The sequence below is a fragment of the Astyanax mexicanus genome, chromosome 6 (assembly GCF_023375975.1).
Source record: "Astyanax mexicanus isolate ESR-SI-001 chromosome 6, AstMex3_surface, whole genome shotgun sequence".
Lineage (NCBI taxonomy): Eukaryota > Metazoa > Chordata > Actinopteri > Characiformes > Acestrorhamphidae > Astyanax > Astyanax mexicanus.
In genome coordinates this window covers 6,319,355-6,343,090 of record NC_064413.1, presented here as the reverse complement: position 1 = coordinate 6,343,090, position 23,736 = coordinate 6,319,355, and the positions used below count along the sequence as shown (strand labels likewise).

The window sequence follows — 23,736 nt, the reverse complement described above, 5'->3', positions numbered from 1 at the left end:
GACTCCTCAGATTCTCGTTGCGCCTATAGGCGGCGGTTTACGGTCCAAACACCGGAGCGGACCCCGCAGCGCCTCGGTGGCCTTGAATGGAGTGTAGCCGCTGGAGAAGCGCCGCGCTGAGAGAGAGAGAGAGAGCAGCTCAGCGAGGGGGACCGGGACCGATAGCTGAAGCGGAGGAGACGCGGGGCTGCAGCCGGAGAGAAGCCGAGAACACGAGCGTGCAGGACGGGCGAGCGCTGTGATATAACACACGCACATTAATTAATTTAGCTGGCTGGCCGGGAAGAGATGGCGGAGGTTAGCGAGGTGCTGATGTCAGTCCTGTCCACAGTCCGGGTTCCCAGGCCCGGGGACCGGGTCCACAAGGATGAGTGCGCCTTCTCCTTCGCTTCTCCGGTGGGTTTAGAGCTTTTTTACACGCGTTTATGGTGCTGAAAGTTGTTTTGGTGTTGAGTATTTTAGTTAACGCTTTTAGGAATTCTGCGGGGATTGACAAGCTAGCAGCAGGGCTAAGTGGCTGGCTAAGGTGGCTAATTGTCAGAATTGTCCGTTCCACCTTAAATAATACGGCAGTTCCATTCTGGCGCCTGAATTTAAGGTGGAACGGGCAATTCTGACGATTAGCCCTCTAGCTAATGTTGTTCCTGTTAAAATTAAATAAAAGCGTTTATACGTTTTAGAAATCTATAATATCATGATGTATGCGTGTATATTATATATTCAATCTTAGTAATATTTTTAAACTAGAAAGAGCTGAAATATAGATGCAGTTTTAGTATATATTTACATTCAGAGCTAAGCTAAGCTAGGCTAGGCTAGGCTAAGCTAAGATAAAATGTGCCGCTAGCATTAGCCAGCTAGCCAGCAGTTTGCTGAGTAATAGGGGTGCTCACTTCATAGCTAGCTACCATCCAGGCTGTGTCCATCCAACATTTTTTCTTTCTTTTTTATGTTTTTCTACATTGTAAATGTAATATAAAGACATTAAAGCTATACAGGAACAAATGCAGAATTATTCTGTAAACGTGCTAAACAAACCACAATTGTTTTTTTTTTTTACTTTAGATTCTTGGCTGGATTTTCTCAGTCAGCTTATTTAGTCAACTGGAATTTAGGCTTTCAGTTAACAGCTGTGCTGAACTTGTCAAGAGTTAATTATTTGATTTTCTTGCCTCTTATTGTGTTTGAGAGCATCAGTTGTAAAGTAGTGAAGAGGTAGAGTTGGTATACAGTGAATAGCTCTATTTGAATAATGTTCTAATCCAGATTATGAGAAGCAAGAACTACTCAACTAAGTAAAAAAATAAAATTGTTAAGGAATGGTCAGTCTATCCCAAAAATTAATTCTTAAGTTCAGTCACAAAGATCATCCAATGAAACCTGCTCTCATCAGGACCGCCCAGGAAAGAAAGAACAAGAGTGTCCACTGTTGCACAGGTTAAGTTCATCAGTTAAGTTACCAGCCTCAGAAACTGCCCAAAGTTAACAGCACCCCAGATAAGAGCACCTAAATGCTAAAAACTTTTTAATTTGCTATGATACCTTACGTGTTCCTACATAGTCTGTTTGACTAAAACAAATAAACATTAAATTGAATGATGGGTGTGACCTTATTCCATGGTTTACGGAAGTATCTACAGTTATAGGTCACTGTAGACCTGTAATTCTATACAACAATGTAGCAGAGCTGCAATGATTAGTTGACATAAATTACAAATTTCATTGTTGGCTATCATTCATTTGTAATTGCACTGCATTACTCTGTACACAGTTCTGGGAACAGAAGCACAGCAAGGAAGGCATAAGAATTGCTTGCTCACTTAGTTCACACTCAGCTTTGGCACCAAAAATGATAGACACAACAGATTATATTTTAAAACCCCAATTTACGAGATGAGACACAACATTAGGTTCATGAGAACAAGACGTATATAAATATTAAATATTAACTATATATATTTAAAGGTATTATAACAGTTGATTATTAAAATATTTTGTAAGTCTTATAATGGATGTCCATCAATTTTTACTCTGATTATGAATTATGTATCAGTTTATCATGTACAGTAAAATACAAAAGAGTATGGAAGTGCTTCACTTCTGTATGATCTCACATGAGTCTCTTCAGACCTGAAAATTATTATCAGAATTCCCCTTGAGGCTTCTATGGAGACCTGCCAACCTACAACCAAATCGCCATGTGTTGTATGTGTGAAAGTCTCGTGAGACGGATAAGAAATATTGGTGTTTTTAATTATGCAAGATCTTGTTATTTAAATGTCTTCTGCGCATTTAAAGGGCATTTAAATATCACATTCAGCTGTTTCTTTCATTTTAAACAGGATCCGTACCCACAGGAAGCTGAGAGGGAGGACATAGCAGAAATAAGCATCTACTAGTCAATTAATCAGAAGAATAATCATTAGTTGCTGCCCGCAATGTAGAGTCAGTGCACATTGATGCCAAAAATAGTGAAGCAGCAAATATATCTGTAGAATTTGTGTCAGTCTCAAAACCTTTGGCCACTGCTGTACTATATTATGTATGAAACAGTTAACAAGTTATACAGATTGTTTTATGTAGCAGAACACAGCACACTCAGTTTTCTCTCGTTTGTGTTGTTTCAGGAGAGTGAGGGAGGCTTGTACGTCTGCATGAACAGTTTCCTCGGATTCGGGAGTCAGTTTGTGGAGAGACACCACGCCCGGACTGGACAGAAAGCCTATCTGCACATCACTCGTACCAGAAAGGCTCAGGTAACCCCTTGCTGAATGAACCTGATGACCTTCCTGATCATGTGGCCAACCTTCTTTAACCCATTCTCCTACATAGAAAGCATCGGACAGGGTTCTTTAGTTTCACTTCTGCAGGGCTGATGTTCATCACACCACTGTGTATTACTTTGTGAATATTTATGGTTTCTGTCTTGTTGGCGCTCACTCACAAATTTTGACCCACAATATTATTAGTATTGGTAAAAACACCTGTAATATTTGTAACATTAATAGTATTGTTGAGTTAACATCAATAGATTGTTGGGTTACAGCTAGTGTTGCACAGAATACCTATACTAGAAAAGTGTCTCAATACTTTATCAATAAAATGGTACAAAACCCCATTTATTTCGAACCAACCAATCGGAATCAGATGCCACATTAAACACAATAATCCACATATTTTCTTATTTTCAGCTTAATAACTCAAGAATGCCTCAACACATCAGCATAAACCATATAGAAAGAATTAGAAAAGCTAAGTCCTACTGTTTTGAAAAAGCACCATTAGCGCCATCGCTCTCCGATGAGGATACGTGATTAACCCAATAGTAATGCTCCTTAAAAGTTATTTTCACAGTACATTTCTGTAACTTGTTTACTGCTTTATTTCTCAGTTTTCAGCACAAACCCACATTCTGTATAATCTAGTGTCTAAGGCTCTGAGCTCTGTATTGTGTTTACATCAGCTCAGAGCCTAATATCAACGCATGGGCTTGTAAACAATGTTTTGAATCATTGATTCGAATTTGCACTCGATTCGTAAACCGATTCACTCGATGAGCCAACTCTACGCTCAACCCATTGTACAATTTCCTCACAGATCATGTGATAATTCACGAAATATCAGCGGATTTTAGCTTTTAAATGTCTCCCAGCTTTTAAATGCCTTCCTCAGCTTTCAGCAATCGAGTGAATCAAAACACTGAGCAATGATTCGGTTCTTTCTTTCTTTGAACTTTAATTCCAAAAGGGAGCATGTGTTTGAGGGCGGGATTGATGGTGTCGCTATAATATATATGTTTTTCTGGTTGGGAGGGGCTCTTCTGTCAGACTGCTTACAGACAGAGTTAACTATTAAAGAAATTCCATGAACATTATATGTTCTTACTAGAAATGAAGAATAAACATCATCACATTGTTTAACTTTGCTGTGTTTTCTTTTGTTATTAATACTAATAAAAATCTATTATTTTTAATCTACTAGTATTTAATCTATTATTTCATTAATTTCGGATGTTTTAGGTTGTTGCTGTGGTATCGTTTCAGTGTTTGTATTGATCTATTTAGGCAGGTATTGTATCAAACAACACTAGTCTCTGGCAACCCAGGATGTCTTGATAGATATAGAGCTGTCCAGCACAGCATCACAGACTAATAGTTAACTATAATGTACAGTCTGCTCCAGGAGTGTTTGAATATGCTTGAATGTTTGTTGCCAGGTGTTGTGGGTGTGTTTTGAGCTGGAGAATTTTAAAACTGTGTTGGACAGTGGTCCTCCAGAACTGGATTTGAAGAACCCTGGAATAAGACGTGCTTTTGAACTTTATTGCTTGTTATGTTTTTAGATATTTTTGATATTAAGACAGTAATTATTATGGTTTTGCTGTTATAATTATGGAGTTGAAGCAGTCCTATGAGATGCATTGACTGTACATGCATTTATGTTTCAGAAAGAAGATGACAACAATTCTGCGTCAGGTGACCCTCCCAAGAAGAAGCCCACTCGACTGGCCATAGGTAGGACCATTATCCTGACAATGTTTTTATTTTTATTTATTTATTTTTTTTATTGAACTGAAGTGAATTAAGCTGCGTTACATTGCCTCCACTGCCAAGGAAGATGTTTTCCACATCTTTCCACATGTAAAAAAAAAATAAGCCAAAAGAACAGTGGCAGAGAAAGTTCACTGAAGTTCATAACAAGCGCAACTTGTTAACATTGGAGGGCGACAGCTAATGATTATTTTGATTGTCAACTAATTTTGTGATTATATTTTTTGATTGGTCGATAAGTCAGTGACTGTTCCTGTCACTCCTTCTATAACTGCATCCTATAAGCACAGCTTCTGTTCCAATGCACGATTTTACCTCACCAGCTCCAGTTTCTGCCTTAACATAAGTTCTCATAGCAACTTATGATATATGTAATGGCAATAAATAATGGCAGATGATGTTTAAATCTAAAACTTGGCCTTGATGGCTTAATCAGATGTATTTGCGATATTTTATCAAAATTGATCGAAATGTCATGGTCTCGAGCCTCGACTTCAAAAAGATGATCGACGATCCCTCCCTCTAAGCTACATAAGCACACGCAGCACGCTATGCAAATGGCGCAGCACACTGTAGCCGACGCCTCGGGCATTGACTGCTGAAAGAGCCGCCCTTTCTCCAGAGAATGTGAACATTCTCATCTTCTTAAAGAAAAACTTGAAAATATAAAAATAACAGTTGTTTTGTCTAGCCTCAAATATGTTAATAGTTTTGGTACCTTAAGGAGCATCTTTCTCTCAGATAAAGTAAATAATATATCTTTGTTAAAGAAAAAACTTGTCATTCTCAGGGACCGAGTCGTATTTTTCATGTTTAACTGTTATAGTAGGATAGAGTTCCGTTTGTTAAGGCTCTAATTGTTCTATTATTTTGTACATGACTGTTCCTGTATTTTTTTTTATTATTTATTTTGTTATGTTGCACATTGCTGTTTTAATAGTGCACACTGCTGCTACCAAAAAAGCCACTAGATGGCATTACATATATATCTTAATTAAATTATTTAAAATTGACCATTAGTGCCTAATGTGGTGTATTACAGATCACTTGTTTCACTTTGCATCACTTATATCAAGCCCACCTTTTGAAATAAGATATTGTACATTTGTTGAATCAAACCAATGACTGAGCATTGACTAATCTAAAACTGGCATAGACCTCTCTGCTGTAAAAAAAAGAAAATCGAATCGAATCGTGACCCTAAAATCGGAAATAAAATCGAATCGAGGATTTAGAGAATCGTGACACCCCTAAAATTTGGAGATGACAAATTTATATAATTGACATTGTTGATTATATCGACTAATTGTTGCAGTTCTATAACATGGAGCTACATTCACATTGGGGTGGCAGAACTGTTCTGATGGATAAACAAGCTATTGGAAATGCTAGACCTAGTTCCTGTTTTTTTATATGTTATCCAGACTTTGAGGTCACTCAGTTCTAATGCATGCAAATCAATTCAAATCCTGTTGCTCTCTGGGTGTAATGTAGAAATCTGAACTGTTTTGCATGGTTGGACTCATGGTTATTCACCTGTTACACCACTCTTCTAAACATGGCCCTATTTTTCCATTCAGGTTATTTTACAGGACTGAGATCACAGATAAGGAGAAAATAATAAAGGGTAAAAGAAAAATAAATAATTAAAAAAGCCAAACATAAAATGCTAGTTTCCAGTTCATATGTTTATGATGAAAACATTGCAGTCAGAACAAGCTTACAGTCTATTAGTATTTAGAAAGTGTAGGTTAATTTACTTTAATAATCATTAATTAGGAACAGAATATAAAAAATATAAAACATACACTACCAGTCTTAAACACATTCTCATTTAATGTGTATTCTTTCTTTTTATGACTTCATTAAAGCGGTACAGAAACAGCAATATCTTTTATAATCTAGATTCTTCTAAGTAGCGTTTATATCTTTGAGGACAGATCTGCACACTCTTGGTGAGATTTTAATCTCAGTGTCTTTATGAGGGAGAGTCACCTGGAATAGTTTTCTCAGCGTCTTGAAGGAAGGAGTTCCTGGAGGTGCTGAACAATAGTTGCTGTTTTTCCTTCACGCTGTGAAGCTCCAGCTCATCCCAATTAAACCACCTCAAATCAGCATCTCAGTTCATCAGGTTGAGATCAGGAGATTAATGTGGAGCACAAACACTTCTTTTACTGTTTACTACGAAATTCCATATGTGTCCCTTAATTGATTTCATGGGTGAAATATTAATCTAAAATGTAGAAAATAAATTAAATAAAGAAAAACACTGAATAAAAAGGTGTGTCCAAATGTTTGACTGGTACTGCATCTATGATGTATCCAATTGGTCTTTGATTCTGGCTATGGGCTTCTTTAGTTTACAGTGGGAGATGCTAGGCTAATGTTCTTTTTACCTGTCTCATTTACTTTACATTTGCTATTTTTGTGTGATAATGTGATCAAAGTATTACATAAACTCAACAGTTTTAGCTTAAGTTTTGATTTTTGTTTGATTTTGAAACATGTTTTTAGTCAATCATAAAAAAAGTCATTACAACATTTAAATTACAACTAAAGGAATTAAAAATATGTATCTTGTTACTTACATTACTTGCATTAAATCCATCTGTAGAGTTTATTGATGTCCTTTGTTGCTCACAAGTAACTCCTGTGTGGTTGATGGATGAGGAAAAGCTGATCAGTGAACCAATTAGATAATAATCTAGACTGGAAAGTGTGCTAGCTTTACCTTAATGGCATCAGTATAAGCAAATAGTCATTTTTGGCAATCTCATATCAGATATTCTTATTTTTACATTTTATTTATTTAATTTGTTAATGGACTTATATTTGTTTGATTGTTTCACAAATTTCTGTGGAAGAAGTTGATATATGTTATCATGTATGTTATGAGTTATGAGATGCTTTTTTTCTGCACAGCTTCAGTGCTTCTTTACTGTTTTGATATACTTGACTTCTTATCACTCATCTGAGTATGTGGAACAGCATCGGGCTCATTTTCATCATTCCTCTGTCTCTCAGGCATCGAGGGCGGGTTCGACGTGGAGCAGGATCAGTATGAGGAAGACGTCAAGGTTGTTCTTTTTCCTGACAGACAGGAAGTGACATCAGAGGACCTCTCCACCATGCCTGACGTTGCGAGAGAGCGGGTAAGATTGTATATACAACCTGTCAGATGTTTTTTAAAAAATATATATGTGCCCTGTTTAAAAGTATAGACGTGCTATGGATTGCAGAGGTCTGAGGTATGTAACCTAGCATAATTAGTTAGCTGAATTAAACCATAGACCCATATACGTTTATTAATTAGAAAATCAGCCAATGACTTCTATATGAAAAGGGTTTCTCTCTTTCTCAGATTAAATCCCACCCTTCAACAAAAAGCTAGTAAGGAAGCCAACGTCCCTGTGGAGATTAATAGCCATAACAAGCTAAAAGCTGAAAAAAAGTAAAAGTAATGTAAAGGGGTAAAAATGCATTTAAGGACAAAAACGCCCCAGTAAAACATATTTTTCTTAAAGCCCTATAATGACTATAATGTTATATGAAATTATTAATGTTGATAAATTTGGGATGCATTTGCAGGTGTGATGGATCACAGTATAAACCAATAGGGTGTCTGAATGGCATATGCTTATACTTCTCTACATCCAATCACAATCAGATTCACTCTATCTGGATAGGGAGATTTATTTGGATAGGGGCTTTATTGAATGATGAGAAGCCGGAATAAAAACAAGCTGAAATGAAAGAGGCTTTTTTTAATAATAAAAAGAGATAGAAAGTTACACACACATAACTGTGTGAAAATGTAAGAATTAGAAGTAAAAAAGTTGTCTGGAAAAACAAAAAAAATACTCCAGTAATTCAGTATAGATAACTAACATTTGTACTAAAGTAAGATACCAAAGTATATAAACCTGAATTGTTTGCAGGATTCACTGGATCACCTCCAGTTTGTTTGTAATGGTGAAAATGTTATTCACACTTGTGTGCAGGTGTCTCTGTCGATGGCGGGGTTGCTGGCTGCAGACTCTGTGTCGCACGCTCTGCAGGTGCAGCAGTGGGATGGAGAAGTGCGGCAGGAGTCCAAACACGCAGCTGAGCTCAAACAGCTCGACAACGGGCTTAAAATCCCTCCCAGGTACCTACATAAACATAGGCACAAAAACATGCACATGAATGTAAACTGGAGCAGCTCAACCACAGAGTGTTACCAAGATATACTATAGATACTGCAGCACAAAAAGAAACAGGCTTTAGCTTTGTTAAACAAATAAAATCCAATACAGTCTCTAGGCTACAAGTATCAGATCCTAGAAGTAAGCAGCAGAAATGTGTACACACCTATAAGCCTTAATTTAGCACGGTCTATCTAGTTCAGTAACCCCAAATATTTGCTTTTAGACCTGTACAATTTTTGACCATATATTAGTGTAGAAATATTAGCAACATTCTTGTAATTTAAAATTTTTCCCCCCTTTACTAAAAATCAAACTACAGATAATAAATAAATGGTTCAAAACTAGGTTTACCATACAATTTTGGTTTCACTTACATTTGTCCTCTGGACCAGAAACAAGCTTGTAGATAAGATGGCAGACCAGGACATTGTAAATAGTGAGAACGTACTGTTAAAATGTTTTAAATAAAATAAACTCCACTTATATTTGACCTGAGTATATAGAACAGCATTTGTGAATTATCACATGATCTGTAGTGTTCAGATGCTTTGGGTTAAGTGTAGAGTCGACTCAAGAATGTAGAGTCGAGTGAATTTATTGAATTTTTTTTGTTTGTTGATATTTTAGATTAAAAAGATAAAATGTCTATTTATAAAAATGTAAAATCTCGATTACACCATTTTGAAAATTGCATTAAAACTGGAATTTGAAGTAATCAAATTAATCGTGAAAATCTCCCAGCCATAGTCCGCCGGCGCTACACTTCTGAACGTCATTGTCTAGAATATTCTTCTTTTTTTTTTTTTTTTTTTTCGCCTTTTTTTTGCTTTTTTTTCTCATTCATTCATTTGTGAATTGATGCAGAATTGTCCACATCCAAATTGAGATGCATCTAAGAGTTAAAAATTTCACTCACTCTTATAATGTAGCAAAAATCTACCAAAATATTAATGTGCAAAGTGTTTAGTGCAAAGATAAATTATACAAAAAAAATACCTTTATTACTATTGTCACAATATGGATATATATATTTTTTTACTATGTTACTGTCGTGATACGAAACAGCGAAACAAAAAGCTTTTTTGGTGAGGTGAAGCAGGAAAAACTTCTAATTGACACCATTCTACCCCACCTACTTTCTACTAAGCCCCGCCTCCTGCAGCTTAGATTTGATATTGATGGTGAAAGTGTATTATAAGTGATTCTTAATCATTTTTATTGTTAACAAGGCTCCCTTTGCTCTTTCTCCCTCTCTCACTCTTCTTTGCTCTGATTGGCCAGTGGGTGGAAGTGTGAGGTGTGTGAACTGCAGGAGAACCTGTGGATGAATCTGACAGACGGAAAGGTCATGTGTGGGCGGCGATATTTTGATGGCTCTGGAGGCAACAACCACGCCCTTCTGTACTTCCAACAGACTGGATACCCTCTGGCTGTTAAACTGGGCACCATTACCCCTGATGGAGCTGGTAGGAACCACTGTAACTCACTTTTCTTGTTGCAGTTGGATTATACTGGATTAAAAACTGAATCACATTGAATGTGTTTTATAGATGTCTATTCATATGATGAAGACGACATGGTGCTGGACTCGAAGCTCGCGGAGCACCTTTCTCACTTCGGCATTGATATGATGACCATGGAGAAGGTGAGCAGTTGGGGTGGGAATGTAACCAGCAGTGTGATTCACCCACATCATCTGTGGTTACATTCAGGACTAGGGGTGGGAATCACAGGGCATCTCACAATACGTTGCCCATTATAATGATATCGTGATTCTGTGATACTCAGAATCAATATCAAAACAATCTTCTACAATACTTCACGGCATCTGTGTTACTGTGTTACTGAAGCCTGTTTAAAACCATGCACTGGTTCGAATCCAGGTCATAAAGATTGCCATCAGTTGCTGGAGCCCTGAGAGAGCACAATCGGCCTTGCTCTCTCTGGGTGGGTAGATGGCGCTCTTTCCCCGCATCACTCCTAGGGCATCACTCGATCAGCACAAATTGTCTGTGAACCAAGTCGCTGCGCTTTCCTTAACATACAGCTCTGGAAAAAATTAACAATCAGTTTCTCTGATTTAGCTATTTTTTAGTTTATGTTTAAGTAAAATTAACATTGTTTTTATTCAATAAACTACAGATAACATTTCTCCCAAATTCCAAATAAAAATATTGTCATTTAGAGCATTTATTTGCAGACAATGAGAAATGGCTGGAATAAAAAATGATGCAGAGCTTTCAGACCTCAAATAATGCAAAGAAAAGAAGTTCATATTTATAAAGTATTTGGTGGAATAACCCTGGTTTTTAATCACAGTTTTCATGCATCATGGCATCATGTTCTCCTCCACCAGTCTTACACACTACTTTTGGATAACTTTGTCACTCCTGGTGCAAAACTTCAAGCTGTTCAGTTTTGTTTGATGGCTTGTGATCATTCATCTTTCAGAGGTTTTCAATTTGGTAAAATCAAAGAAATTTTTCATCATTTTTAAAGAGGCTCCTTTTTTTCAGAGCTGTATATCATGATTTTTAAAAAAAACTTCATTGTCAAGATAATAGTGGTAATCTGTATTGAAAGCTCTTTTATGTACCGTGAAGCTTTAAGGTTATTTTTGTGTAATGGCTTTTGTTCACAGTTAGTATGCATTTCCAAAGTATTCTGCAATATTGTTTTCATAATTTAATCAATAAATGTTGTCTAATACTTTATTTAATGCAATCTGAAATCGTAGTGTTGTTCATAAAATAGACAAAAAATTTTTTAACATAAGTGTATTTTTATATTGCATATAAGAATAGCAGTATAGCAGAAATACATTGAAATATTGGGATATTATTTTAGGCCCCTGTCGCCCAGCCGTACTGAATATGAACAGAGGCGGTTTACAGCTCTTTTTGTTTGTGTCAGACGGAGCACACTATGACGGAGCTGGAGATTGCAGTAAACCAGCGCGTGGGTGAGTGGGAGGTGATCCAGGAGTCCGGGGCCACTCTGAGGCCGCTTTGGGGCCCCGGGCTCACGGGTATGAAGAACCTGGGCAACAGCTGCTACCTCAACTCCGTCATGCAAGTGCTCTTCACCATCCCCGACTTCCAGGAAAAGTCAGTGCCTGTCAGTGTTACTCTCTGCGTGCGTGCGTGTCTGCCTGCGTGCGTGCGTGTCTGCCTGCATGCGTGTCTGCCTGCGTGTGTCGGTGTCTGTCTGCCTGTGTCGGTGTCTGTCTGCCTGTGTCGGTGTCTGTCTGCCTGTGTCGGTGTCTGTCTGCCTGTGTCGGTGTCTGTCTGCCTGTGTCGGAGTCTGTGTGCGTGTGTCTGTGCACGTGTGTCTGCGTGTGTCTCTGTCTGCATGCATGTCTGTCTGCGTGTGTGTCTTTGTCTGCATGCATGTCTGTCTGCGTGTGTGTCTCTGTCTGCATGCATATCTGTCTGCGTGCGTGTCTCTGTCTGCGTGCGTGTCTCTGTCTGCGTGTGTGTCTCTTAAGCTCTTTGACTCTTTTAACAAACAGAGAAATGATTTGACATGATTTGAACTTGTTTTTTATATTAAAAAATAAATTCTAGTTTCTAGTAGGCATTTTTGACATACAAGATTTTATTGTAAAATATCTTTACATTTGATTACCTTTCATGTTATAACTCCTTACCTAGTTCTCACACACAAACATGTAAACACATACTAATTAACTAGGAAGTCATGTAATCACGTAATTGTGCCTGTTCCCTGTGTGTGTGTGTGTGTGTGTGTGTGTGTCTGTTAAGTTTATTATATGTTTGAAATCTGTGTGTGTTGGGTAGTGTTGAATATGTGAAGTTTGATCCACTGTATGAACACAAGTCTTGCTTTTTTTCTGTCAGGTACGTCTCCAACATCGAAAAGATTTTAGATGAAGCTCCAAGTGACCCCACACAGGACTTTAAAACACAAGTGTGAGTATGTTTAGGTGACAGGCTTTTAGTATATTAGGCTTTAGGGTGTGGTGGTGGGTGAAAAACGTGAATTTTTTTGTGTAATTTTATACCCCTATTAGGCTTAAAGCAGTTTTGTTACACCAAGCGTATTTATAGCCCTATTTTTAACTGTAAATAAAAGTTTAAATTGTAACTAAAATTGTCTAGATTGCTGTAAATCTTTTTTTCAGACAAATCATCTTTTTGTAATGAGAAAATGTGATATGAAGTGATAGCTTCATTTGAATACCTTCCTTTTTTCATTGGTAGAGCAAAACTGGGCTATGGTTTGCTGTCGGGAGAATACTCCAAGCCTGCTCCTGACCCGGGGGATGACCCCAATGCCTCCTCCGAACCAAGGGTAGGTACTTTACTTTACCTCAAAGTACTTTACTTATATTAAACAGACATATTAATGACAACTAGCCTTGTAGCACTTTTAATAAACACACCCCTAGATGAGAAGAATTTTGATAGTTCAAAGAAAATATTAATAATAATCATTGTTTCCTACAGATGTATAATACACATCCATTCTTGCTTTTAATCCCTGCTACACATTCCAAACAAAATTTTGAATGGGTTAATTTAGAGCTAACTATGAGATTAATAAAAATGTGATTTCAAAAATGTTATGTTAAAGCCCTAGTCAACTCTAGTCTTTCAGGACAATAAATAAAACACTAGAAGGGATCAGACCATCCAGACTGTTCTCAGCAACAACTCCAAAAGCCAAGGTCTGTTATGGTATGGGATTGGTCAGTACATTTCTGTGATGCAGCATTAATGCCGAAAGCTACATCGAGATCTTAATGCAACATATGCCATCAAGACCACATCTTTTTCTGGAATGTTCATGCATTTTTGCAACAGGACAGTGTAAACCCACACTCTGCACACATTACAGATGAATGAGAACAGGACAATTGGAACTAAAGTTAAGCAGACAAAAAATACGAAAGACTCAAATTATGATCAAAACTCAAATTGCTTGTTGTTTCCTACTAAATCAGCTGTTGACGTTTTTCCAGGGTGACCAGGTTGGAATAGCACCGCGCATGTTCAAAGCCCTCGTGGGGCGAGGCCACCCTGAATTTTCCACCAATCGGCAGCAAGATGCCCAGGAGTTCCTTCTTCACTTCATTAATATGGTGGAGGTAACAGATTTCCATAAATCTCTTTTCTTGTTTTGTTTCTTTTTGACTGGATTTCTCACTTACCCCCTCTTTCCCTCTCTCCCAGCGGAACTGCCGATCCGGTCCAAACCCATCTGAAGCATTCCGGTTCCTGGTGGAGGAGAGGATTGTATGCCAGCAGTCTCAGAAGGCCAAGTACACCCAGCGAGTGGACTACATCGTTCAGTTGCCTGTGCCCATGGACCAGGCCACCAACACAGGTGAGAGGATTGTGGAAATTGTAGTTCTTTGACTCAGAGGGCCAATCACAGCTGCTGAAGTGGCCTTAATACACCATCACCATGCTAATCAGTGTCACTGCAGTGCTGAAAATAATTACCGACCACCCAAACAATAATACGCTGCTCTGTGGTGGTCTATCCTGTGTAGGGCTGGGCATCAAAATTCTATACCAAAATGGTACCAGCCTAGAAAAATCAGTGCTTAATTTCGATACTTTGCATGAAACACAGACAAGCAAGAAGAGCGAGTTTCATCCACATTTTCGCTTCAGATTGTTGATACACCACTGCTGTGCTCAAGCGCTCTCTCTCTCCCCCTCTCTTTTTTCTCTTTTTTCCTTCTCTTATTTGCTTGCTTTCTCTTTCTCTCACTCTTTCGCATGTGCTCATTTTTTTCTCCCTCTCTGTCTCTCATTTATTAGCTCTTTCTCTCACTTTCTTGCTCTGTCTTTCTTTCTCTCTTTTATTTATGTTTAAGTACCCATTAATATTGTTAAATAATGTGTGCACTGTTTGATATTTGCACTCTTAAATACAAAAATGTATATGATTACACATAGTTACCATTAATGTATTGAGCAACCAATCATTAACCTTTAAGAACTGGAGTACAATATATGAATTTTACTAACAATTTGAATATATTTTAGTTATCTTTTAAATTATAGAAATTATTGTGAATTAATAATTTTCTTTAATTCCCTAAATGCATTGTGGGAATCTGTTCACAACTTTTTTTGTTGCAGTTAAGAAAAAGATATCAGATTTGTATTGTTTGGGTATCAGTATTAATTTCAAAGTATCATATCGGTAACCATAATATAATATATAAACATATGCAGAGAAACTGATAAAGGGCTACAGTTTGTACTTATTATATAATTATAATGTGCTTCAATATGATTAGTTAATAAAGATGGACAGAAACAAGCATAGAAACAAGGATGTGGCCACAATATTGTGACTAAACTGTGTATGAACTTAACAGGAAATATTTACTGAACTGTTATGGTTTGTGTCTTTTTCTTGTGTATCAGAGGAATTACAGGAGGCTGAGCGTTTGCGTGAGGAGGCAGAAGCGTCTGGAAGTCCTCCTCCTCCTGCTCCTCGAGCTCAGATCCCCTTCTCTGTCTGCTTAGACGCTCTGAGCGAACCAGAAACGCTCACAGACTTCTGGAGCTCTGCAGTGCAGGGCAAGACCACTGCCACTAAGTAAGCACCGGTCTTCTTATGCTTTTATATTTCTTTACATTACAGCAGATGGATTAAGATGGGTTACCTGAGCTCTCTCTGTTTTTTTTTTTTGCTCTCTGTTTCAGGACCACACGCTTTGCTTCGTTCCCAGACTATCTGGTAATCCAAATAAAGAAGTTTACTTTTGGCCTGGACTGGGTGCCCAAAAAACTGGGTAAGAATTTATAGCATTCTGTTTTTTAATTTTTATTTAAAAAATACTGATAGGTATATTAGTATTATTAGTAGTAATTGTCGTTGTGTTTTTTGTTCAGATGTTAGTATCGACGTTCCTGACACACTGGACCTGAGCACACTTCGTGGGACCGGACAGCAGCCGGGGGAGGAGCTTCTGCCAGAGGTGGCCCCGCCCCCTCTCATGACCCCTGACGTGGAGGTCAAAGGTATCCTGGGTTCCCACGGCAACGAGGAGGACGACTCTCTCTACTCCCCACTGCTGTGTCAGTCTGTCTGTCTTTCTCTTCCTTCCTCAGCCGTCCATCCATCCATCCATCTCTCTCTCTCTCGCAATTCTGCATCACCCCTCTTTCTTTCTTTCTTTTTTCTTTCTTTTTTCTCCCTTTGTTTTCTTTCCCTCTCCTACTTGTGTGTTTTATTTTTTTAGGCTTCTTTTTACATTAGAGATACAGCTCCATGAGCCGGCTATAGTTAAGGTTAAAATGGAGTGGGGATTAATTAATTTAAAAGCAACAGCTTTGCAATCACCTAGCAACACCTTATCAACCATAACTCAAACATAACTAGGATGCACCCAGCTAAAATTCTCCTTAAAAACTAAAGTGTTAGCATTTTGCAATGGTGTCACCTTTGAATCTCTTGGCAGCAACCTTAGCAACTGCCTAGCAACATTATATCCATCGTATCCATAATAAATATCATAGCAACACCATGAGAACCTCTTATCAGCATTTTCACAATCTCCTTTTATACCATAGCAACAACTTAGCAACCACATACCAATCTCTTGGAGGCAGTCTAGCAGCAAGACAACTAATACCATAAAGGCTTCTATCGCATAGCAACACTATACTATCTGCCTAGCAACACCTTAGTAACCACCTAGCAACACCTTATCAACCAGTGAATTAGCAACACATTAGCAACCACCAAGCATCACCCCTAGTAACCAACACAAATACCATAGCAACACTTAAGGAACCTTTTATCAGCGTACCTTCACAATAAACTCCTAAACTACCATAGCAACCTTAGCAACTGCCTAGCAACCGCTTTATCAAAGCAACACTTTTACAAACACCTAGCAACACCTTATTAACCAACACATTAGCAACACATTAGTAAACGCCCAGCCTCTCCCTTAGTGACCTACACAAATACCATAGCAACCCTTCAGGAACCTCTTATAGGGTTATTTTTACAATCAACTTCTATACCACCATAGCAACCTTAGCAACTGCCAAGCAACACCTTATTTATCAACAGCTTCTTCAAAGCAACATCTTTGCAAACACCTAGCAACACCTTTTCAACCAATACATTTGTAGCCACCAAGCATCACCCTTAGTAACCAACACAAATACCATAGCAACATTTTAGGAACATCTTATCAGCTTATCTTCACTTATCTTTAACTTCTATACCACCATAGTGAACTTAGCAACTGCCTAGCAACACCTTAGTTACAGTTAACACCTTTGCAGCCACTTAGTAACACCTTAAAAACTAATACATTAGCAAGCGCCTAACATCAGCCTTAGTAACCAACACAAACACCATAGCAACACTTTAGGAATACCTTCACAATCAACTTCTAAAACACCATAGCAACCTTATCAAGTGCCTAGCACTGCTTTCATCTCAGCAGCTTTATCAAAGCCTCACCTATGCAACCACCTTGCAACACCTTAGAAACCAATACATTAGCAACTGCCGATAATCACCCTTAGTAACCAACATAAATACCATAACCACACTTTCGGAACCGCTTATCGGCTTATTTTCCACAAACAACTTTTAAGCCACCATAGTGACCTTAGCAACGGCTTATTTATCAACAGCTTCATCAAAGCAACATCTTTGCAACCACCTAGCAACACCTTATCAACCAATACATTAGCAACACATCATGGTTGCGTATGTGTTGCTAATGAATTGGTTGATAAGGTGTTGCAAGGTGCAACACCTTAGTTATCAGCAGCTTCATAAAAGCAACACCTTTGCAACCACCTAGCAACTTCTTAATAATGAACAACTATCTCATAGCAGGACTTTAGCAACCACCTACCAGCACCTTGGCAACCAACACCTACACCAAAGCAGCACCTGTATTTTATATGCTTTTTTTGCCCCCTGATCATTCAGCTATTTTTTGTACTCATTGATTAGTTTCTATTTATCCTGATTTTTTAAACAGCATATATAGATGTAGGTTTTGCTCCAGGAGACATCTGTGTGCTTGTGTGTGTCTCTCAGCTCCGGTGTTGGACGACTCCACCGTGTCTCAGCTGTGTGAGATGGGCTTCCCTCTCGAGGCCTGCAGGAAGGCTGTGTACTACACGGGCAACACTGGCATCGACGCCGCCATGAACTGGGTGATGGGACACATGGACGATCCAGGTGAACATAATCATCATGGTCATACACAGACCTGCCAAAATTAGGGGTGCTAAAAAATTAATTCTTTAAAAAAATCGAGATTCCTAGTTCTGGCGATTCTGAATGATTTAAAACTCCCCAAAATTGATTTAAAAATGCGTTTAGGTTTTATTTTATGGTAAATGTCTGAAGTGGAACTGTCAGACATTGAAGTTTCACTGCTTGTGTATTCTTGTGTGTGTGTGTGGAATTGGCTGCAGATTTCTCCGCTCCCCTGGTGTTGCCTGGCTGTAGCTCCGCCCCTGGAACCACGCCCACAGAAAGCATCTCTGAAGAGCATCTGGCGACCATCGTCTCGATGGGATTCAGTCGAGATCAGGCTACGCGTGCTCTCAGAGCTACGGTGAGCAGCTCAAACACACAGGACCCTGCTTCTGCTATAGTCAATCACACTTCCACTTCAAGCAGTGAAGCAGTACAAGTGCCTGGATTAAACTGCTGCACCTTTAAAGTGGTAAAAAGATGAGAGCTGGAGATTGAACAGCTGTACTGGCTGCTTCCCCCCCCCCTCAATTCCACCTTAAGAGCTGCAGCTGTTACACAATTAGTGTTTGCCAGCTGCTTATTTAATTTTCTGCTACCGCCTTACAAGGAGATAGTAAAATAGACTTTTGTTGTAGTAAAACATGAAAAAATATACTTACCTTTGATGAATAGCACACCTCTGTTCTCCCACAGCGTTCCGAGATCCAGAAATTTTAACAGCTTGTCCAAATACCCTTCAGACTGGGTGACACGGGGCATAATTTACCCCGATAAATTCCTTTTTCCACCGTTATTCATCTCAAAGTAGCTCCACACCTCCTTGCTAAAATCTGCACATAGAGCACGGACATTTAAAATGAGGCAAAAATAACTTAAAAAGTGTTATTTACCGGGGTAAATTATGCCCCGTATCACTCAGTCTGAAGGGTATTTGGACAAACTCTTAAAATTTCGGGATCTCAGAATGCTGTGGAAGAAAAAAATGTCAGTCATTTTTATCATGATTTACTACAACAAAAGTCCATTTTACTCCAGAGTTCTCCTTTAAATCGTAAAGGGGTGAAATTTTAGTGCTACAATTTCTGTTATTTTGATTATTTTGAGTTATTCCACCTTAAACTGGCTGGTTAAGCATTTTTATGGAAGTAATAGGTGGTTATACTCCTCTTTTATATAATTTTAGGTTTTACTTCCTCTATCAGCTTAAAATTATCACATTTTGAGTTCAGAAAGGAAGGCCCCTTAACAAAATATTGCATGAGGCCTCAGAGAAGTCCAGTGTAATATTGGAAAACGCACATTGCTATTATGTTCTCAAATATATTGTTATATTAAAAGATACTAAGAAACTAACAAAGAAAAGTAATAGGCTAAAAGGACCCCTTTCTGTCTAACATCTGTAGTAATTTCTTCTTCTTCCTCCTCAGAGTAACATCCTGGAGCGTGCAGTGGACTGGATCTTCTCTCACCTGGATGACCTGGAGTCTATGGAGGTGTCAGAAGGGGGCCGCTCAGAGGCCGGCAGTGAAGCTAGTCGTGACCCTCCCCCCGGACCACGTGTCCGAGACGGACAAGGAAGTGAGTGTGTGGGTTATCTGTGTTATGGTGTACTGACATTAGGCACGGTTTGATTAAATTGCGCTGGAGCACGCTTCTGCTCCTTCCCTACTCCCCTGCAATCTGTGCTCGAGCACACTTACGTAACTACTCACTGCTCAGTGGGCTTGGCGGTGTTGTGCTGAATTCAACACCCCTCATAAAAAGCACCCTCTCTCTTTTTTTTATAATTTTATTTCAATTTTTTTCCCCATTTTCTCCCCAATTTACACGGCCAATTATCCAACCCACTCATTAGGACTCCCCCATCACTAGTGATGCCCCAACACACCAGGAGGGTGAAGACTAGCACATGCTTCCTCTGATACATGTGAAGTCAGCCACCACTTATTTTCAAGCTGCTGCTGATGCACATCCTGTACATCAGCTCACAGACGCCCTGTGCTGCGGACATCACCCTAGGAGTGATGTGGGAAGAGAGCGCCATCTACCCACCCGGAGGGAGCAGGGCCAATTTTGCTCTCTCTGAGCGCCGGCAGCTTGATGGCAAAGCTGCATGAGCGGGGGTTTGAACCTGTGACCTCCCGCTCATAGTGGCACCGCTTTAGACCGCTGGACCACTCGGCGCCCCAAGCACCCTCTCTCTTGATAAAAACTGAGATAATCTGTTACCACTTTAATTTAGAAATGCGTGTCAAAAGTCACAGCTGTCTCAGTCACGGTTATATACAGCTCTGGAAAAAAGTAAAAGACCACTTATATATGAAAAATAATGAGTTTCTTTGATTTAACCAAATTGAAAACATTTTATTAAATCTGTTTTTTTTCTGCAGAGTACGAGCTGTTCGCGTTTATCAGTCACATGGGCACGAGCACAATGTGCGGTCACTACGTCTGCCACATCAAAAAGGACCAACAGTGAGTAAAACCCCTCTTAGCACCCACCTATCAACACCTTAGAAAACACCTGACACCTAGCCACCCAGGAGCTTCATAGCAACTCCCAAGTAACAATTATCTAAAAGCATTTCATTGCAACCACTTCAGCAATCTAGAAACTGATTAGACCTGGAAAACTTCAGACGAATGCAGTTTGAATTGTTTCAAGAAAAGAGGAAACTTGTTTAAACTTTTAACTAAAGCCTAACCTCGCTACTATTGAAGGCTTACGCTACCTCCCGGCCGCTGCGCTCCTCCAATGAACGTCGCCTCGCTTTGCCAAACACTCACACAAAGCAATCCAGACTGTTCTCATACAGAGTTCCCCAATGGTGGAACAAACTACCTTCTACTACCAGATCAGGAGAATCTCTCACTATCTTTAATAAACTCCTGAAGACAGAGCTCTTCAAAGAGCACTTACTCTCCTAACACCTCTAACTAACTACCTTCTACTACCAGATCAGGAGAATCTCTCACTATCTTTAATAAACTCCTGAAGACAGAGCTCTTCAAAGAGCACTTACTCTCCTAACACCTCTAACACACTAACTACTTCTAACCTCATTTCCTTCTTCCCCTCCTTCACTCCTCTATCCTATTATTCCCCTTTGTCCTCCTTTTATCCCTATCCAAAGATGTTTTACCTTTAAACTTATTTTACATTGTACTTGACTATTGTAAGTCGCTTTGGACAAAAGCGTCTGCCAAATGTAATGTAATGTAATGTAATGTAATGTAATGGATAGCCTAAGCCCAGTTGTAGAATATATTTTCCTTACAATGGAGAGTTTCCATTCTAAATGCTGTGGAGTCCAAGAATAACCTTAAAGGAGAAGTCCAACGTGGAATGGACTTGTGATATAGTGAAACCTGATGGCGAGTACAAACTTTTCACTATTGGCCCACATCCATTCTCCCCCTGCATTCTGAAATACAGCTCTTTTAGACGATGTTTCCCATGCAAAGAAATCTTTATTTTTACACCATTAACAGCCTCAAAATTTCCCACACTTCGTTGGTTGAATTCTGAAGATGCTGAAATTTAAAATGGGGTACTGAGAACTTTAAAAGTGCGCAGATAGTTTATTAAAAACACTGTTTATACAGGAAGTACCTTCAGGCAATTTTCCGGGCGCCTCCATCTCAAAAAGAAATCACTGATGAGCATGAATGAAGATTGCAAAATGAATTCTGTGGAAATGCATGAATTAATTTTGCAATCCTACCTTTTGCTTCTTACTCATCAGTCGACTTATCATGACTTAATATCAAGATGGCTGAACCTGGAGAACTACCTGAAGGTATTGTCTGCGTGTATAAACAGTGTTTTTAATAAACTACCTGTGCACTTTTAAAGTTCTCAGTGCCCCGTTTTAAATGTCAGGGCTCTTAGAATTCAACCAATTAAGTGTGGAGGTATTTTAAAGCTGTTATTGGTGCAAAATTAGTGATTTCTTTTCATGGCCAACACTATGCCCCTATTACTAGCATTGTAAGCCTGTTGGGAGTATCGGTTAAAAGCGGTGTAGGTGGGATATTAGTCAAAGTTTATTTTTTTATTATTATTTTTATACTCATTATCAAGTTTCACTGCACCACAAGTCCTTTTCACTCCGGACTTCTCCTTTAATAACTGTCTGGAAAACTGCCCTATTGTGTGTCTACCGAAAATACATTTTACTATGAAAGGTTTAGCAGAAGTTAAAGGATTAAGGACAATTTTAATAATCTGGAGCTGCAGCTGAACATGATTTTCTTCTCGTTTTTTTGTTGTTCCTTTTTCCTCATACAGGTGGGTAATCTTTAACGATCAAAAAGTGTGTGCCTCTGAGAAACCCCCCAAGGACCTGGGCTACCTGTACTTCTACAGGAGAGTGACGGAATAGAAGACATACACACACACACATATACACACCCACACACACACACACGCACACACACACACCTCTGTCTTAGCTGCTGAGGGGGGCTGGGGTGGGGGCGTACTCAAGCTTCTGAACTGACACACCTTTATTTTTATTTTCTACTCTGGTTTTGGAGGAGTTTAAGCACTTCTTCCTTGCAGAAATACCCACTGCCGGGCAGAGGAGGGGACCTGACGTGGAGTGATCGACGGGGACTGGGGGGCGGGGCTGGGAAGGAGGTGTTTCTCGGGTGGGCGGAGTCATTGAAAAGAGAACTGTGAACTGTAGACCCCTGCACTGCATATGTCACCGTGTTAAATACGGGCAGTAGGATTTATTTCTGTTTATGGGAACTGTATTAGGAAAAGTCAATCCATTCAAATGTACAGTAATACTGCTGATTGTTGCTCTGCTTGTATATTAATAGGAGAAGGACATAATCTCAACTTTCATTGGAAGTAAATGTAAAAATAAAATAGTCCAAGTAATTGTGGAGCAGTCCTATTGGTCCATTAATTAATTAAAGTTTTGAACAGATCATTGGTTAAATTATACTAAAAAAAAAGACAAGTTTATTTCAGCAGTGTATCTGAAATGCAGAAACTAAATTCCAAATTGTCAATCACACTCCAATGTATCATTTTTGCAGTGTAAGGGTCATCCCAGTGGACAGTTCTCCCTCCAGAAAAGCATTATCCGCCTAACCGAGGACCCCGCCCCGCGTTGTCCCCAGCGTTAGCCACTAGCGCAGGTGAAGCCCACCTGAACGCAGCCTACCTGCATGCCCCTCCCTCCTCCACCTGCTCCTGCAGTGCTTATTGTTGTGAGGTCATCACTTCCAGAGCCACGCTCTAATTCATTTCCTGCTCTCCCGTTTGTCCCGAATCCACGATTTCCGTAAAAAGTTTGATGGCTGGAATCACTTAATCACATACGACTCAAACCCACAAACGCTGCGAACGAAAGCAGGTCGCGAAACGCAAAACCGAAAGCGGAACAGAACCGGTTCTCCCGGCCGGTGCTGCAGAGGGGGGGTGGCTGAGGTTCTGTTGTGTTTTTCTCCTTTTTTGGGGAAATTTAATTCATTTTGTTCTGCTTTGAAAAAAAAAAAGAAATAAAAGCTGTCTCTTTGCTTTTGAGTCTGTTTGGATTCATTAAACAGAAGAGTGAGAGAGAGTGCACTGAAGGGTTCAGATGAGGGTTTCTGAAAGGTTTTGACGATTTAAAGTGTGGATGATATATTGCTCTGTAAATAATCGTGATAAACGATATTATTATTTTAAGACCACTTAATGATGCTGTTATAATAATTTCATTGCATAGAATTACTCAAAAAAATAACATGACTGAACTTTTCATTCTGAACTGAAA

The 23,736-nt window shown here is 39.1% G+C and overlaps 1 protein-coding gene across 2 annotated transcripts; it reads left to right on the top strand.

Annotated features, from left to right (window-relative positions):
- Nucleotides 1-68: 68 nt before the first annotated feature.
- On the top strand, nt 69-23,496 carry usp5 (ubiquitin specific peptidase 5 (isopeptidase T)). Of its 2 annotated transcripts, none has more exons than XM_049480280.1 (20): nt 69-396; nt 2,628-2,756; nt 4,448-4,514; nt 7,575-7,702; nt 8,552-8,697; nt 10,019-10,203; nt 10,288-10,382; nt 11,651-11,844; nt 12,598-12,669; nt 12,961-13,051; nt 13,722-13,847; nt 13,933-14,086; nt 15,145-15,319; nt 15,427-15,515; nt 15,616-15,801; nt 17,795-17,938; nt 18,178-18,320; nt 19,390-19,540; nt 20,353-20,437; nt 22,254-23,496. In XM_049480280.1, exons 1-20 carry the CDS (start codon nt 289-291, stop codon nt 22,345-22,347), a joined length of 2,562 nt encoding a protein of 853 aa, XP_049336237.1. In that variant the 5' UTR covers nt 69-288; the 3' UTR covers nt 22,348-23,496. The 2 variants fall into 2 exon arrangements, with proteins under 2 accessions (XP_049336237.1, XP_049336238.1); XM_049480281.1 differs by having other exon boundaries at nt 71-396; nt 15,616-15,744.
- The last annotated feature ends 240 nt before the right edge of the window (nt 23,497-23,736 follow it).

Bases quoted from the DNA above. Each gene is read 5' to 3' on its own strand.
- usp5 (XM_049480280.1), top strand. From the start codon at position 289: ATGGCGGAGGTTAGCGAGGTGCTGATGTCAGTCCTGTCCACAGTCCGG. The intron at 4,515-7,574 runs GTAGGACCATTA...TCTGTCTCTCAG, and splicing joins GCCCACTCGACTGGCCATAG to GCATCGAGGGCGGGTTCGAC. The intron at 15,320-15,426 runs GTAAGCACCGGT...TCTCTGTTTCAG, and splicing joins GGCAAGACCACTGCCACTAA to GACCACACGCTTTGCTTCGT.